Raw genomic sequence first — 19,394 nt, 5'->3', positions numbered from 1 at the left:
TGCACAATATTAACTTATACAAATTACTCATATCGAGGCAATTGCAGTACAGAAGTATGATAATGAAGCAGATGGCAGAAGAAACAGAAACCAAAGATCACCTGCAATTGTTTTGGGCAGTGTAAATGGCTAGTTGGTCCAAATGGAGCGATAGTGATGCATTTTACAGATCTAAGCACTGCTATTCCTCTCTTGAAGCAGGATCCATTCCAGTCGAGGGGCTGTCAGCAAAATACTCTTGGCGTTTCATATTCACGCCATACTGTTTATGAAGAAAGATGCATCAGTTAGTGATAAGAGGGAAAAGTGAATGCGCACCACATTGATAGAGATGCTAGCAACATCACCAAAGCTTTTGAACAACGCATGGGCAGTAAATCATCAGTCCAGACCAACCATTCAATATATACCAGGAGTGACAAGTGATGATACAAAATTCACATTGGATCGTATGATTGTAATCCTTTGGATGTTGGTCATTCTGCTAGTAAGCATCAGTTTTCATGAGGCATAGATCTGATGGTTGGCATCATCTGACCAAGTGCCTCTATGGAAACATAGGCAAATCATGATGGTGCCTGTTGAAAAGATGCTTCGAGATGACCATTGAACCTATTTTGTTTCTCTGCACGATCTTGACCATCCATCCTTTATGCTCTATTGATGTAGCAGTTTGAATCATCTGATCAGTATGATTTTTGCATCATGGCTTGCCATTGGTGGCATGGAACGGATGGATAGATTGGATGAATGCTTGGCTGTCCCATGTGTCACTGAAAAGCTTTGGCAACATTGCTAAATGGAGAAGTTAGCAGTCTCCGTAAATAAATAGGAGTGAGAAAATGTAAAATGCCTGTTCTGTTTATACTACTATGATCCAGTGCACGGGGCCAAAGTGAGCTCACCGATGATCAACAAATACCATTGGATGGGAGGAACTGAACTGTAAAATGCAAATGACCCACGAATGCATGACTGCATAATCATACCCATACAAGTTGGGGCATGCAGAATGGTCTTAATGTCCATTTTACACCAATCAGGGTGTATGGGGGCCACATGCAATTCATAGTTGATGCCTCCCATCCAAGGAACCACCATGACCACAGGTGGGCCTGCTTGGGTCCCACATAAGTACTGCTCCTATTTATAATAGTATCTATGCATAGTAGATATCCGCTTTGCAGGCCCTCATTTGAATGGCTGTGAGCACCCGAACCAAGGTGGATAGAGGCCATGTCCAATCCATGGTTGACACCTCCCATCAAATCACCCACTGCAATATCACTGGTCTGCTTGAGCGCCACATGTATTTGGCTCTCATAGAAAATACTATTTATCTATAGTCACAACAGCTGCAGTGCACACCTTAGTTGGCAAAACTTCGTTTTAGACTCCATAATTGGGAAAAAAAAAAAAACTTTTGGGGACAAATTTAAAAATAGAAATTGGTAGTCACCGACTAACCACCATTGATAGAGTCGAGTGAATGGTGGAAGATTTTAGTAACGGATCAATTTATATGGGGCATACTTGAAAGGGAAGAATTTCAAAGAGGTAAAGAATAATGTTAACCCACCACTCGATTACCTTTGCAGATAGAAATTTTAATCATTTTAATTTGAGTTTTTTAATTTGATCTCATTTAAACATAATATATACATGCATGCATTTATAGCCATATTTTTCATTGCTTTTTATTGAATTAGAACCATAATAAACCCAAACTCGTCATTCTCTGTATTTTTGTCATTTCCATTTTTGTACCTTTTTTTTGGCTGTATGGCTTTTTGCTAACTATGCAACTGAGTAGCAGTCACCAGCATAGAACTTTCAGGCTAGCAGTCCCGCTAATCTTCAATTGATGGACAAGGACCAGTTGAACATGTTTACAAAAATGGACATTATGGACACACATATCTATAATATTACTTTCATGTTCACTAGAGGCACTCGCGTGCAAGCCAGACATGGCTGCTTTCTCATCACGAGCATCTACGATGCAACATGGGCACTTGTTATGGACCATTTTATACTGGTGGCGACTATGTGGACAGCCCAAATCCCATTAATTGCAGGGAAAATGCACTTCCTCCTTCCCCGCTTCCCTCGCTCTCTATCCATTAGTGCTTCTGTAAACCATCCGTTTCCATGCCATTAGCATGGCAGCTAAGATAGCTTGATAGTCCATGATTTCAACAATTCCAATCACGCCAGAACTAGTAACCCTCGAGAGCGAAGATGCTCAAGATGGACAAGCAACCATCTAGAGGTTGCACAAGAGAAACACTAGCAAACCTCCATTTTCACTTGTCATCTAGCCTTATCCCAACTAATGGGGTTGCCTGTATGAACACTTTTCCACCATTCCACTCTATAAAGGGTGTGGAATGTCAAATTGTCCGGAATGGTAGTTCTAGCAAAAGTTTGACGCTGGTTGCCAACCTGACACAACCCTCCTTTATCCAGGCTTAGGACCAGAAATGAGAGAACAAGTCCCACAGCCGCTATGTAATAGTCTATTACATAGGTTGATTACAATCAAGCACTATCTATTAGTCTATTACATGGGTTGATTATAATCAACCACCACTTAGTGGGAGGGAAAATATTTCATGCTCATGGCTAACTGTAAGCTTACACTAATAAATACAAAACGAATGAAGATTTGATGATGTGCTAAAATTTGCTTACCTCACGCAATGCCTTAGAGAGGTCATCCATCGTCAAGATCAGGCGTTTGTCCTGCTGTGAAAGTCAATTTGAGTATGAACAGCTATAAAATAATAAGAATAGGAAAATACCAGATTAGGGGACAACCACTGCACCTTTTGCTGCTTATCTCTCTTGTCCTTGACCACTGATGACTGCCTCGCCTTGCACTGCCTGGTTCCAGAGTAGAAAGAGTGAAATTGCTTCAGACTATTCTAGGATAGGGTAAAACAGACAATAAAGATAACATCAATAAATTGGCTATTTTGGGCTGGCCCAGCCCGGCTACATTCAGCCCATTCTGGGTCAGGTTTGGGCTCAGCCTTGGGGCCTGTGAGTTGGACCCAGGCTTGAGTTTTCGGCCTAATAGTCAATTGGGCTGGACATGGCTTTCATCCTCATAAAGACCCAACAAGTAGGATGGGCCCGGCCCAAACTTATTTAACATTCATGAGCAGCAGAGTATTTAGATGTTAGACCTGACCTGGCCCAGCCCAAGCCCTTTTTTGTTGGGATGGGCTTCCGTTCAGGTCCTTCGGCTCATGGGCTGGACTTGGACATACTTCGGCCAGCTTGGCCTAGCACATTCAAAACCCGCAAACAGCATAAATGCATAAGAGCTATAATCTTCCATAAAATCATCTGGACAAAGAACAGGGCCTAGCAGTACCACTAGAATGCAATGACCTGCTTGACCCTTTGAAGTGAGCTGCCTGTCTCAATATGGTCATGCTTATTAATTTACATGTCACTGAAGTTTACTAATCCCAAGAACATAATAGCCCAAGGTGACATGTGCCCACACATGCCAACAGGACGTGCAAGAACCAAGCTGTCCATTACATGGATGCCCTTGCCCAAGAATCATAGAGTCCACTCTTCAGGTGATGTAGGAAAGAAATGGATGGTTAAAAAACAGTTCACCAACAGTCCACAACCTGGTACCTACACGTGTCCCCACCCTATGAGCAGACCAGCCTGGTTATTGGCCCAGGGCACAACTAGATGTTGGCACCTCCTAATGGATGACTTGGATCTCATATACAAGTGCCACGCTAGCACATTTCAGGGTGTGTATCTGCGGGGCCATACATGCAAAAATGAGTTTGACAACCTACGAACAAGCTGTCTAGCCAGAACAGCTTCTGCAATACATGACTTTGTGAGAATCCAAACAGCCCCTAAATGAGCCTCTTCCTCATGTGCGCTTAGATTAGAAAGAGGTTTATACTCCAGGTATTCCGTAATCGTAACAACCATTACCATTACAATATGGGCCGTAATGGCTGTTACGGTCCAGTCTCTCTCTTCTTCTTCTTTCTTTTTTGAAAAAAAAAAACTGTATTGGCCCTGTAACGGACCGTTACGGAACTGTTTTTTCAAAGCCGTTACGGATCATTTTTTTCTATAACGGCCATTACACGCCCGTAATGCGTAACAATGGCCACTGTTACCATTACGTTATGGCCGTTACATAACCGTTTTTGCATACCTTGTTTATACTTTAATGCATACATGCAAATTGCTTTTAATATCTTATAAGAATTTTAGGCTCTTTGAGGTTTGTACTTTAATTCATCCAGGCAAATAGCTCTAAAATCTCATAAGCATTTCAGTCTCTTTGAGCATGAAGTATGTCAAATGAAGGAAGAATACAACAATTATACACTAATAGCCTTGTTTAGAAAAACTACAAACAGATGAGACAAAACTAATGTCAAAGTAAAACAAGATGTGACATACTGAAGAGCATCACCCGCAACCTCTGCAATAAACTTTTGTGTAGCAACAGCTACCAGCCTGATTCTGCAAGAAAGGTTAAAATAATAGCCCATGAGCTATGCACATTGAGAACTCGGAGAGAAGTGACCAACAAACCTAAAATATTACAATTTTTTTTTTTTTTTTTGGCCATGTAAGAAAATGTATGAAAACACAGATGACTGAAATGTTCAACAGGAAAGGTAGTGATGTCAAGTTCACAATTCAGTATCAATGCATGCATATAAAGAAGCAGACCAATATTATACCTTACTTTGAACATGGTTTCCAGCAACATGAATAAGCGTACTAGATTATGGAGGTATATATGTATTATGTAGTGTAATGACAATACCGCAGACCAATATTGTACATCACTTCGAACAGGGTTTCCAGCAACACAAATAAGCATACTAGAAGAAACCCCATCAACCTAACCTATATTGCTTGGCTCGGGTTACTGATACATTTATGAAGGGCCCTCTACTATACTCCTATATCCTTAAGGTACAGGCCCTCCTTCATGCTGAACGGCGTCTTCCATTCGTCTCCCCACCAAATAATGATGGTTGTATCCACTTTGAAAATCCACCTTTGAGAAAGTGCGCCTATGCCCACTCATAACATTGAGCATAAGGTAACATCAACGTTTAGTTCAGCGCTCAACTCACTTAAGCAGCAGTTCCCATCCTTAACTGACTGTGCCTTGCTTCCCCTTGCTTGCCAGTCCGAGAAACTCACCACTTCTGGAACTGGAACTGGGACTGATGGAACTCTTTCCCTTGCCTTTGGGACTGCTGCCAGCGCTGCTTCCCATGGACCTTCTATTATGGAGGTATATATGTAGTGCAACTCATGACAAAACTCTTCACTTCATTCCGCGCCTCTTTATGTCCGTTCTCTTCTTCTTCTCGATTTCAGATATCAGAGATACTTTTTTTTCTTTTTTTCTTTTTTCGTTGGCCGCCAAATTATTTTATTAAGAAAAAAGCAAATACAAGGTCCATCAAAGCAGTGGATATTAGTCCCTATACAAAGAGAAGATCCATGTAATCCTTCCTTTGGAAGAGAATTGATAATACAATCGGCCTTTCTAGGGACTCGATGAAAGGAAATTTCTATATGACAGAATCTAAGCTTGAGGTCATTTAGATTAAATGAAAAAATCTTAAGGGGGAACACATCTCCCTGCATCTGTGCAATTGCAGAAGTCAAGTTAACCTCAACCATCATGGACTCACCTGCTTGATTTGCAAAAATAAATAAATTACTCACATTTTAAAGCCAACAACTCCCCTCTGTTTGCATTTCCCATCCCTGCCTACTCCCATTTTAAAGCCAACAATTCCCCTCTGTTTGCATTTCCCATCCCCGCCTGTGATGAAAAGGTAAACCTAATTTACACCATGTTCATCATTTACAGCTCCCCAATGGCGAACTGTCCTGGATTTTACCCAAAAAGCTCCTGTCAACATTTAGCTTCAAACAACCTAATGGAGGGGTCCAAGACCTCATCTTAACAGGAGGGCAGTGAGCTTTGTCAATAGTAACTTCTCATTCACAAAGGACAGAAAAGGGACCACTTTGAACACTTCAAATGCACTTCCCCACTCACAAAGGATGACTTGATCTTTACTAAGAAGAACTGCGAGGAGGGTGTCTTTGAATATTCTTTTGTTTCTCTCCTTTCTGTTCCTTTTATTTAATAGAACACTGAATTTTATTATATTAACAAGAAGAAAGGATGGGCTCTAGCTATACTTTAAGGCAATGGAGAGTAATTGTTGATACAAGAGAAGAACTCACCAACCCACTTTTAGCTAGAGAATCTACATTTGAATTTGCAGAAATGAAAAGAAGAAGAAGAAGAAGAAGAAGAAGATCAGCCTTGCTACCTACAATAATAATTTCATTAACCAAGAGCTTTTCCATGGGGCTCAAGAAGAGGAAGAAGCCCCAGAAATGGCACCCCTCAAGTCGCCTTCAAACACAAGATGCCTGTTTTAACTTGTAAGATTCCCGAGTAAGCTTAATGCGAGTGAGAATTGCTTCTTCAACTCAGCACTATTGGAATTTCTGATACCGATTAGACCAGAGAATGACATCTTGATCACACCAAGTTCATCCTGTACCACTGCACCTATTCCAAATCGCCCGTGATTCCCCGATGAACACCCATTAGTGTTCAGCTTCCACCGATTGGCTGGAGGCGGCTTCCCGCTCAAATTTATCCTTGGGATTTTCTTCTAAAGTCCTTGATGGTGTCCAACCAATTTCAAGAGACGGCCAACAGGGAGACACTACAGAACTCCTTAGCCAACATACCTTGAGAAACCAAATTGACTTTAACTTTTTCCTTCAATCAGTCCATTGAGCAGGCACCTTAAAAATTCTTCTATTTCGCTCAAGCCAAAGCAAGACGATGCGCCAAAGAATTATTCCTCTTTTATGAAATGCCTGGAAGACCAACCCAACAATAGCAAACAAAGCCAGCCCAGGAACACCCACTCAACCTAGAACAGGCGAAGGAAGAACAACCAGATTTCCACAGCAATGTAAATATGTGTGTGTGTGTGTGTGTGTGTGTGTGTGTGTGTGTGTGTGTTCAACCAGCTCCTAGCCTTCCCAGCACATGTAACAAATGTTAGGCCAAGCCCAATTATTTTCTTCGAATTACCAATTGTGAGAATCTTATTGGCAACACGAAAGCCTCCACACAAGATGACGCCGGCGATACCCACTCTTGCACACAAGAGTATAGATAACTAGCTTTTTTTAAAATTTTAATGAGAGCCATAATGAAATTCTTAACAGAGAGTGTTTCCTGTCAAAAAAGAAACCCTAACAGAGAATTATCTGGCGAAGAGTGAGCCCAAACCTTTCATCTGGCTCATCCAACGGAAAGAAAAAGCTACTGAGGGACCTATAATTCTAAAAGAAACTGAATCATGCAGTAAATTCCTAACCAGAGCATTCAAGACAACCTCTCAGGATATAAAAACACTCCTTAATCAGAGTATCTTTTAGGAGAGATTCAACAAAGCCTTGGAAAATCTCTGAGCCAAAGGGGAATCTCCCACCCATAAGTCCTCCCAAATTTTGATTCTATCAACCTTGCAGACTTTTGTATTTGATTCCTTCTGTAAAGGCACTACCAAAACCTTCATTGAACTTGTCGAAGGCCGAATGTTCTTCCACACCTATGAGTCAATGCCACAGCTTCCCCTCGAAGCACCTGACAACCAGCCTCTTACATCTTCTCGTAGTTTCTCACAATAACTTGCCTCCACAATGAGCCCTGTCCATTGCCAAAGCGCAACCACCATTTATTAATAGGACCCAGTTTCCTTCCTTAATTCGACCAATACCAATCCCCCTATCAACTTTGGGTTTTTGAACCTCCTCCACTTCATCAGATGATATTTAAAGTCAGCATTCCTTGCTTCCCAAGCCCTGATAGAATGGAATGGTGGAATGGGATTCGTGTAGCTGACCCCAGTTAGTTGGGATGAGGCTTATATGACGATGATGATCAGTTTTTCCTTCCCAAAGAAAATCCTGCTGAATTTTTCCAATCCTCTTTGCAACTTTAGCCAAGATTTTTCAAATAAAGACATTATATGGACAAACTAATGCCGGGAATGCCAAATGGAAAGAGGATACAAGGAGGACACATAAATAGTCATGTAGGAAAAGATTGTAGGGAATATGAATAGGGAGGGTATATAGAGGATATGACTCTGAGAGAAGAAATGAGATGGGAGAAGCTAGCCTCGATTTTGCCATGGCATACAATCTAGCACTGCAAAGACATTTTAAAAAGAGATGAAATATTTAATTACCTTTAAAAAGTGGATCATACATAAGCCCGATGGACTTCTTTCTGCCAAGGAAGACAAAATTATCAACATGTAAACACCACTTGTTTGAGTACACAGCAAAGGTTAATAGTTGTAGCTGTTTACATTAAGAAATGGAAACAGGGGAGTGAAATTTATAGGTATAAGCCCGATGGACTTGTTTCTGCTAAGGAAGACAAAATGATCAATATGTAAACACCACAAGTTTGAGTACACAGCAAAGGTGAATGGTTATAGCTGTTTACATTAAGAAATGGAAACAGGAGAGTGAAATTAATGGGTGTCCAAGAATGATGTGGTGGAATTTAATAGGGGAGAGAAAACGGTTGTTACTTAGTAACAAATTTATATATAGAAAGGGAAATGTTGATGAAAGTGGTGAAAGAAGTTTAGGAGAACATCTAAAGGGAAACGTCGCTCATTGAAGGAAGGATTTTTTTTTTTCAAGATCTCATTGAAGGAAATGATGAGATCCAAAAGCGATTATGTTTCACACTTGGTAAGGACAAAGTGTGTCGTAACAGTAACAGTGGGCTGCCAGGCCACTGTTACTGTTACACGTAATGGAGGGCGTAACGGTCAAAAAAAAAAAATCTGCCAAAAAATTCCAAAAAAATCAGAAAAATCATAAATACTTAAGAGGATTCCAAATATGTATTCTTTTGTGGTTTTGAATATGTTTATGATGGTGTAATGGTACACTCTTTGGTAAAAATTTTGTCTTAGCTTGCTTGATGATTTTATTAACCTGACAGTATTAGATTGATCCCAACTTGGTCCACAACTTATGCAAGTTATAGAGCCCATCCTACTAATGCACATCCCTAAGCATTTAACATCATTCCCCCCAAGAAATTTTAAGAAAAAATCGAAATTAAATTTGAATAAATAGCGTCGCCGATTTAGGGGGGCACTCGATGGACTTAAATCACCACCATCACGGTTGATAAATAACGTCCCAAATTGGTCCATACATTGGTTGTGGACCTTATGGTACCATCATCACGGTGTGTTTTTTCAGTGTGGCACGTTACACACACGTATCGCATAACAGGTAACACTGTTCCCGTGATGTAACGTAACCGTTTTGGAATACATTGGGTAAGGGAGTAGAAACGAGGGAGATTTTAAAGAATATAAAAATGCTAAGAAGAACGAAAAGAGCAGTAAAGATAAACTTAAGGCATATGACAATGTATGCAATAGATTGGGGACACAAGTAGGAGAGAAAATTTGAAGAGGGGGGTTCCGGAGTTCCAAACCTAGATTATGTTAGATGAATTAAAAGCGCTCACCAAAGGGGAATTAGTTGAGGACTATGAAATTAAGGAAATGTGGAGGGGCTACTTCCAGAACCGGTTAAATGACAATTACTCTAAAATCTTTTGAATGGAAGGAAGCATAAACTCAAATGAGACTAGAAACCATAGATACTTTCGTATGACTAGAATATATGAAGTGAATGAAGCTTTAAGAAAAATGAAGATATAATGGTCGTAGGACCAGATGGTATGCCAATGGAGGTTTTGGAAGAGAATGGAAGATATTGAATTGTTTTAGTTGACGATGTTATCAAATAAGATTGTAAGATCAAAGAAAATATCAGACGAATGGAGGAAAGTACCATGGCACCTATTTACAAGAATCAAAGAGACATAAAAACCTACACGAACTACCATGGAATAGACTTATGAGTCATACTATGAAACTTTGAGAGAGAGATTGAGAAAATATTGAGGCACAAGATGAATGTATCATAAAATCAATTTGGATTTAAGCTAGGAAGGTCAACCATTGAGGCTATCTTCTTACTTAGACAACTAATGGAGGAATATATGGAGAGGAGGAAGGATCTCCACATGGTCTTGAGACATAATCAGGTGGGTGCTGAAAAGGAAATCAGTCTCAAGAGGATATACTAACATGATTAAAGATATGAAGGTAGAAGCGAAAACTAATGTAAGGAACGCTAGTGGAAAAACAAGTGTGTTTCCAATTATTATAGGCTTACACTAGGGAGCATTGAGCCCATTTCTTTTTGCATTGGTTATAGGCAAATTACCAAGGCATTTACATTGAAGAGGCCCCAAGGTGTATGTTGTTTGCAAAGATGGCATAGTTTTGACTGACAAGATGAGGGAGAGGGTAAAAGCAACTAAAACTATAGATGAATTGATGTAGGACAATTAACCACTTGCTCTAAAAGCTTGAACTGATAGAGCATGGCGAATCAATCCCTTTATCTCATAGCCCAGGCCCCACATCCCATGGATTAGGACCTCGGCTGAAACCCCCTCATGGGCACCATTTCACATGAGGTTCTACTTCACATGAGCCACCTGCCTCAAACGGGCCGCCCACCTCGAGTGTGCACCTGCATCCTACAGGCCACCCTACTCGAGCCCAGTGTGAAAATTAGCCTAGGCCCCACATCCCATGGGTTAGGACCTCGGCCGAACCCCCCTCGTGGGCCCCATTTCACATGCGGTTCCGCTTTACACGAGCCACTCACCTCACTCGGGCCACCCACCCCGAGTGTGTACCTACATCCCACAGGCCACCCTGCTCGAACCTGATGTGAAAATGCCCCTGCATTAATCACCTCCGATAAGGAGCCTAGAACACGAGACCTCCTGCTTTGATACCACTTAGATGCAAGACAATTAACCACTTGTAGAGCATAGTGAATCAATTCCTTTATCTCATAGCCCAGGCCCCACATCCCATGGGTTAGGACCTTGGCTAAACCCCCCATCGTGGGCCCCACTTCACATGAGTTCCGCCCCGCCTCACACAGGCCGCCCACCCCAAGTGTGCCCATGTATCCCACGGGCCACCCCACTCGACCCCGGTGCGAAAATGCCCTTGCATTAGAAATGCTTTAGAATCTAAAGGCTTTAAAATTATCAGACTAAAGGGAGGATACGGAATGCAATTTTAGTATACAAAAAAAGGTGGAGACAAGGAATTATTTAAGATTGTCGACCAAGAAGTACCCTAAAACAACTATTTTCGATGTCTTAGGTCAATACTTCGTGAGAGCAGAGAGATTGAGAATGATATTACTCGTAGAATTAGAGCTGGGTGGATGAAATGAAGATGTGCCTCTAGAGCTTTAAGTGATTGTCAAACTAAAGGGGAGAGCAGTGTTCGAAATATCGATACTATCGGCCGATATTATCGTTATTGGCCCCCAGCGAGACGAAACTCGTCCGATAACCCCCAGAAGATACCGAAATCCAAAAATTCAGATATCGCACGATATATCGTGCGATACATCGTTGATATCGCCGATACAACCCACATCAGACGATATCGTGGTATTTCCTTCTCCATTATTGTCAGAAATCGACAAATAGTGTCCGTAGCCAACAACCCACAGCGATAAAAAGCCGATGCCGTAGGTTATGGAGAATCAAAAAATTTTGAATTCGAAAAGAGAGAGAGAGAGAGAGAGAGAGAGAGAGAGAGAGAGAGAGAGAGAAATCGGAGACTACTAGTAGCCATATGCTGTAGCAGTGATCGGAGGTTGGTCATTCGACAAGTAAGTATCTGTATCCCTCTTTCTTCGAATTTTTCTTGCTATTTTCTTCAATTTCTCTCTTTCTTCACTGATTGGAGCGTGCTTGTGAGGATTTCTCAAATATTCGGCGAGAAATCAGGCCGGATTTGAGGAAACGGAACGAGAAATCCTCCTCCGGAACCCTCGCTGCGTGAAGGAGAGGGAAAGCGCTCATGACGGATAGCGAAAATGAAGGAGATGGCGTGGGAGGGGTGAAATGGGGATCGGCGCAGGAGCTGGTTTACTGAGCACGCTCTTATCGTACTCGGTAAACTCAGTTGGACCCACCTTTAATGTATGTGGTCTATCCATGCCGTCCATCTGTTTTCCCATCTAAATTAAGGGGTTGATCCCAAAACTTAGAGACGGGCAGTGGATCATACCACAGGAAACAATGGTGATACTGATTTCCACCGTTGAAACCTTTCTGGGCCCTGCAGTGATGTTTATCGGTATCCAAACCGTTAATAAGATCATATAGACGTGGATGAAGGGAAAATACGAATTTAAGATTGATCCAATCATCCAAGACTTCTGTGGCCAAAAAGGGCGTTTCAACGGTGGATGTTCAATTCAACTGTTTTGTAAGGTGTGGCCCATTTAAACATTGTATATGGTTTATTTTTGGGCTAAAGCCCTGAAATTATCTGGTAAAATGGATGGACGGAGCAGATAAAATACATAAATTGTGGTGGACCTCACATGAGTTTATACAGTACGCTAAGCGTAGTGAGTTACTCACTGTACAATCGCATAAAGTGGTGTCCGTGTTCTGTAGGTCCCACGGTAATGTGTGTCGTATCCACACCGTCCATTAATTTGGAAATAATTTTTTAGGGATTGACACAAACAATGATGTAGATCTAAATCTTTAGTGGACCCCGCCACAGAAAAAAGCGGAGAGAGTGACGCCCACCATTGAAACTCGTAGCATTCTTGAGGGCCCATCATAATGTTTATTTGTGATATAATCTGTTCATAAGTCCAGGAAGATATGGAATAATGGAAAACACAAATAACATCTTGACCATCCATCTCTTGTGGCCCTCAAGAAATTTTTAATGGTGAAAGTTACTCTCTCCACTGTTTTCTGTGGTGGGGTCCACTCGAGCTTTGGATCTGACTCATTTTTTGGCTCACGCCCTAAAATGATCTATTCAAATGGATGGACGGTGTGGATAGAAAAAATACATCATGGTGGGACCCACGTAACTTGGTGACGTCACTTCAGTAGCGATTTAGAGTCGGTATCTAATCCGCGCCAGGATTTATAGCGGAAACGGATTGGCTACTCCACGCAACACCAGCCTTTCGCTGGTGGTCAGTGCTCCGTGGGCCCCACCATGATGTGTGTTTCATCCATGCCTTCCATCTATTTTTTATAGATCATTTTACAATGTGAAACTAAAAATGAGGTATATCCAAATCTCAAGTGGACCACATTACAGGAAACAGTGTTGAATGAGCATCGACCATTAAAAACATTTTGGGGGCCATTTAGGTTTTGGATCAAGCTGCTTTTTGTTTGTTCCCTTCATTTAAGTCGTCTAACCCTTTTTCTCAGATTATTTTAAGCATAAAAACAAAAATGAGGCAGATTCAACGCTAAAATGGACCACACGCATGGTTATTAAATGCAACCAAGCTTATTATTTGGTATTTGGTGTGGTCCACTTGATTGTTGGATCTACCTCATTTTTGTGTTCAAGCCTTAAAATGATATCAGCAAAAGGTATTGACGGCTTGGACGTACAGATACTGCACGGTGGGCCCACCCACAGAACTGCCCGTTCGGGGTTAGAGACAGGCAGGGGTAGGACGCAATCCGCGTGTCGTGCGGACAGCCATTTCTTACGAAAGCCTTTCATAGGAAGTTCCTGCATTGGAAACATGGGTGGGGCCCAACGTGATGTTTTTGAGAAATCCACCCCGGGTATCCGTTTTCTGAGATATTTTTAACATAATAAGCCTAAAATGAGCCGTATCCAATACTCAAGTGGACCTAAAATGTGAGTATTGAACGTACACAGTTGAAATATTCGTGGGCCACAGGAAGTTTATTATGTGTAACTTTTCATTTTCAATGAATTAGTTGTGTTTTCCTACATGACTATGATATATTTATAAATATCATGCATTCAATTTAAATATAGTTGCGCTAGTTCAGTTAAACATCACATAGCTTAGGACCTTATACAAAGGAAGTTTATTATGTGCATCTTTTTTTTAAGATGTTATGATTTAAAAGTGTGTATTAAGGGCCTTTTTAACAATCCCCAAAGTTTCATTAAAAAATTCAACCATTTTCCCAATGTTTCCCCATGTTTCCCAAAAAGTGCGATAAACTATGCGATACAAATGATATATCCCATGCGATAACCGATACGTATCTGTATCCCAAGGGTGCGATACATTGTGCGATACCGATATTTCGAACACTGGGGGAGAGTGAATAAGATGGCTACAAGACCAGCCATGCTTTATGGACATAAAGTTGGGCAATCAAGTAACAACATGTTTAGAGGATGTGTAGCTGAAAGATGTTGAGATGCTTACGCAGCAAGAGGAAGGATATAATTAAAAATGAATGCATTCGAAGTAACTTAGGAGTAGCACTAGCAGGTAATAAGATGAGGAGAGCTTGACATAAATATTTTAGCAATGTGCAATGGAAACCAAGAACTACTCTAGTTAGAAGAAGTGAGTTGGCTCAACTTAAAGGCTAGGGCATGGGATGGGGATGGCCCAAAAGGAGGTGAGTGGAGGTAGTAAGAAAAAAATTGATGACCTATGACTTAACTGAGGATATAGTCCTCGATAGAGTAGAATCATGGAAGAAGATTCATGTTAGCCAACCCCAATTAGTTGGATGAGGCTTATATGATGATGGTGGTGATATGCAACCTGTACCTGCTAGAAGAAGAACTGCTAAAGTTAGGCTTGGATTGGCATGAAATAGCACTTTTTTTTTTTTAATTTTCGGGTGCATGGAAACCATGTGTCGTGTGTTTCTACCAGTCACGATTTTCTAATTTTTCTTTCAAAATTTTGTATATTTGTGTATAAATAGATGGATGGATGGATGGATGGATTCAGCAACTTAGCACATGACACTAGCAGCCACCAAACATGCAATTAAATGATGGAAACGACAACTATGAAACAGGAAAGTGAGAAATGGAAAAACATCCAGCCCACCAGAAACAGCTGGCAGTTTTTAGCAAATAAAGTAGCCGTAGAGTCCACAACCTAATGCCATTATGATTTAAGAAACGGCTATATCCAGTAATGACTTCAAGAACAGTGTTATGATTGGTAAAAGCCCTTTGGCATTACCGTTATACGACAGAATCAGACCATTATGAAACTGTAAGTGGGAAAATGGTAAAGCTCCCCACGAAAGCCTTATAATCCATGATGTGTTTCAAGGAAACTAGTTCAATAGAAAATGGTCAGCCATTACTGCCACAGGCCTTTTTCATAGAATAACACGATTAAGAGTGACATTTCCCATTATAATTTATAAGTTATAGCAGGCAGGGTTGAAAGACTTGGACGAATCCCATGCAACTCGTTCAAGACGACTAGGACTCAGTCAGATACATCCAGTTTGACACCTCAATTTGTGCGACTCCCAACTCAAGGCCAAATGAGTCCATCCGGATTGTTGAGTCCATTAACCATGTTAACAGGGCTTTGTCGCTTTTCTCTCAGAGGACTGATCGCCTACAACCAGTGTAACAAATATCGCTGAGATTTTGAAAATGTTATGACAATATTACAATAAATACACTTAACGACATTATCGTAAGATTTTCAGAATCTAGAATATTATAAATTATCGTCATATTAACTCTAAAAATAGTAAAAAAGGAATTTTTTATATTAATATCAGTGTTTTCAGTAGCGCCTGTAGCATACGCTACGTAGCGCATGTGCTACAGGGGTCGTAGCGTACGCTACGGATACGTAGCGTGTAACGCAGGTAGCATGCGCTACCTGTCTGGTGTTTTTTTTTTTGTTTTTTCACTGCATGAAACAGTGGTGAACTCACACCACAAGCCACAACTAAAATTTTTTTATTTTTATTTAAAAAAAAAAACCTATTCGAAAGGGCTTCCACACCCAAACCGACGCAGCTGACGCAGCTCATCTCCCCACCCTTCCATCTGGAGATCGAAAATCCTCTTACAGGCCCAAACCGATGCTGCCGACGCTGCTCCTCTCCCCACCCTTCAATGTTGAGGTCAAAAATCTACTGCCAGGCGCAAACCAACGCTATTGACGTTGCTCATCTCCTCACTCTTCAATCTTGAGTTGGAAAAACTACTTCCAGACGCAAACCGATCGCTGTGGAGCTTCATCATTTGCAGTTTTCACTGATTCAATCTCATCTTGAGACAAAAATAGGTACGCCCGTTCCTTTTTTTTGAATTTTTTCGATGTACAATGAAAATAACTTGGTATTTTCATTTTTTCCCTTTTAAAATGCCGGTTACTGTCGATTTTTTGTTCTTTATACTTTTTTTCTGTGGTATGGCCCACGTGGGCCCCACTGAGGTGCATGAAGGGGTGGGATGTACATTATTTTCTATGGTGTGGCCTACGTGGGCCCCACTGAGGTGCATGAAGGGGTGGAATGTGCATTATTTTCTATGGTGTGGCCCACATGGGGGCCACTGAGGTGCGTGAAGGGGTGGATATGCATTATTTTCTATGGTGGGGCCCACTGAGGTGCGTGAAAGGGCGGATTTGCATTGTTTTCTATGGTGGGCCCACTATGGTGTGCGTATGAGTGTAAAATTAAAAAATAGAAGTATTGTTTTATATATTTTGCTTTTTTCTTACTATTGAATATTTATCATATATATATATATATTAAAATTAAAATTAAAAAACAGAAGTATTGTGTAGCTTACGCTACACGCTACGCTATTTCGCTACACGCTACTGAGGGTTGAACACTACGCAACACGCTACCGCTATTTAAAACATTGATTAATATATATATATATATATATATATATTATATAAATTCATTTCATAATTTACAATAAATATTTTAATTTTTCGTGAACTTTTCCCAATAATATCCCAAGAAAAACCTCAAATCTTGAAATTCTCCCAAGAAACTTTCGAGCCAAGAAATTGCCGAGAACAAGACAACACTATGCCCACAACTAGGGGTGGCAATGGGCTCGTCTAGGGCTGAGCTGAGCTTGGCCCCAGACCGGTCCAAGAGCCCTAAGCTACGGCCTTAGCTCGGCCCTGGCCCTCACTTTAGAGGGTCAGGCTGGTCGGGCGGGCTGGATTAGGGTCAAACCAGAGCCTACCCAACAAGTTTGAGATAAGTTACATACATGCTACAAGCATAATAAGTTTACAGTTGGTGAGTGGGAGTTCATGAATCATTGTGCTCTTCCAAGGTACCAAGTTTTTTTGTGCCACATATCAGTCATCCGCCAAGCATGTGCCCCACACGATTATCCACCAGGACCACCACATGCATGGACTTAAATGATTTCATCAATGTATAAGTTCACCAATCTAAACTATAGTCGACAATTTGGACAATTTATAAGTGCCTGTGTATCATCTACCATACCCAACCAGAGTAACAGAGTTCTCTATATTACTATATATAGACTAGTATATGAACTCTATAGTTTACACTATTAACACATATGTACCATAGGGTAAACACTAGCGCAGAGGACCAGGTGGGCCGTGCAATTCATCGTTGGCCCTGGCCCAGCCCAACCCGCACACCGGGCCTAGATTTCAAGCCCAATCCGGCCAGGCAGCCCAGCCCATTGCCACCCCTACCTCCAACCGGCTGTAGGTTAACTTCACCAACTACCAATCTTTTACAAGCATTTCTCCAGGGCAAAAGTGGAAACATAAAATTCTAAAGGCATTAAAAAGGGTTGTAGTCGGTTTAATAAGAAAGGGAAAAAAAAAAAACCTAGAATCACGGTACTGATGAGAGAGAGAGAGAGAGAGAGAGAGAGAAATGGGAGAAAATACCTACAATCGAACGTCGGGACATTGAAATCCGCTCTTGCCAAGGTAATGCTCGACCAATTCGTCAGGGATCTGTCACAAAGGGAAAATATGAACAAAAAGGAAGGGCATAAAGGGAAATTCACTTCTCAAAAGGACGAGAGAGAGAGGAGCATGGATTACGGTAGGCGTGTAGTCCATGAGAGAGGAGAGGAATTCAGATAGTGCAGAATCGTCGTCGTGTCTTGTTTCACCTGATGGGTTCATCGCGTCACACCTGAAAAATTACAACAAAAGAAAAATGAGACAAAATTTCAGAGGTTTCTTTTATAGCGGCATCGAGAATCCATTTTTTGTGCAAAAAGCTACGAAGGCATTGACAATCACACCCACATAAATGAAAAAGTAACACAAAATCGAGAGAAGAAGAGGGACAGAGACCGGAAGGAGAAGAGGTCTCGAACCCGTTCGAAAACGCGGAGACAACAGGAGCCGAAGACTTTATAGGATAGAGTTTATTTGATACTCTGGCGCGTGTGACGCTTGATACGCCGGCACTCAAACGCTTATACTCAACCGGAAGGGGAATGAATAAGTGCGGTTTGCATACTGAGTAGGGCCCACCGTGATGTATGTGTCTTATCCACGCCGTTCATCCATATTTTTCCAATTTTAGCGTATGAAACCAAAACTGAGCCATATACAGAGCCCGAGTGGAACATGCCATAGGAAACAGTGGGAATTGAACGGCTAAAACTTCCTGAGGGCTATAGAAGTTTTGGATCAAGCTGATATTTGTGTTTTTCCCTTTATCCATTCCTGTGTGACGCTATGAAGAGGCTAGATGACAAATAAACATTACCGTGGGCCTTAGGAAGGTTTCAACGGTAGACATCATTTTCACACTGTTTCATGTGGTGTGGTCCACTTGAGGTTTGGATATGCTTCAATTTTAGTCTATTAATTTAAAATGAACTGATAAAACAGATGGACGGTGTAGATAAGATACATACATTATGGTGGGGCCATAGAGTTTGTGTCGTCCGGACTGATAGTGACCCCACCCGTACCGAGCTCCGTACCGGTCGGTGCTGGAAAAGAGCTGTGGGCCCAACAATGATGTATGTGTCTTATCCATGCCGTCCATTAATTTTGTAAGCTCATCTCAGGAAAAGATCCCAAAAATTAGGTAGATCTAATTCCTAAATGCCCACCATTTAAAACTTCCCAAGGCTCGATGTAATGTCTATTTGCCATTCAACTTGTTGATCACGGATGAAAGGAAAACACAAATACCAGGGTGATCCAAAACTTTTGTACCCTCCATGAAATATTTAATAGTGTCCATTCAATCACCACTGCTTCGTATGGTGTGGTCCACTTGAGATTTTGATCAGTCTTAATTTTGGGCTTGTGCCATGAAATGATTTGGAAAAAATGGATGGACAGCGTGGATAAAATACATACATCATGTAGGAGTCACTACTGAATCCGAG

At 41.2% G+C, this 19,394-nt stretch overlaps 1 protein-coding gene across 5 annotated transcripts; it reads right to left on the bottom strand.

Moving 5' to 3' along the window:
• Positions 1-18,444, bottom strand: LOC131257968 (transcription initiation factor TFIID subunit 10). 5 transcript variants are annotated; one of them, XM_058258958.1, is made up of 7 exons: positions 18,308-18,444; positions 18,082-18,177; positions 17,927-17,991; positions 4,456-4,518; positions 2,829-2,886; positions 2,695-2,748; positions 1-262 (listed from the first exon to the last, which is right to left on the bottom strand). In XM_058258958.1, exons 2-7 carry the CDS (start codon positions 18,163-18,165, stop codon positions 182-184), a joined length of 405 nt encoding a protein of 134 aa, XP_058114941.1. In that variant the 5' UTR covers positions 18,166-18,177; positions 18,308-18,444; the 3' UTR covers positions 1-181. The 5 variants fall into 5 exon arrangements, with proteins under 5 accessions (XP_058114941.1, XP_058114942.1, XP_058114940.1 ...); XM_058258959.1 differs by having other exon boundaries at positions 18,082-18,175; positions 18,340-18,393; XM_058258957.1 differs by having other exon boundaries at positions 18,082-18,175; positions 18,292-18,315.
• Positions 18,445-19,394: the final 950 nt, after the last annotated feature.

This window comes from Magnolia sinica, chromosome 10 (genome assembly GCF_029962835.1).
Source record: "Magnolia sinica isolate HGM2019 chromosome 10, MsV1, whole genome shotgun sequence".
NCBI classification, from domain to species: Eukaryota; Viridiplantae; Streptophyta; class Magnoliopsida; order Magnoliales; family Magnoliaceae; genus Magnolia; species Magnolia sinica.
The sequence above is the reverse complement of the archived record's forward strand: the minus strand, read 5'-3'. Positions and strand labels throughout refer to the sequence as shown.

Coding starts and splice junctions, on each gene's coding strand:
- LOC131257968 (XM_058258955.1), bottom strand. Junction 2,749..2,828: donor AGAGAGATAAGCAGCAAAAG/GTGCAGTGGTTG, acceptor TGACTTTCACAG/CAGGACAAACGCCTGATCTT. Junction 263..2,694: donor TCTCTAAGGCATTGCGTGAG/GTAAGCAAATTT, acceptor CTTCATAAACAG/TATGGCGTGAATATGAAACG.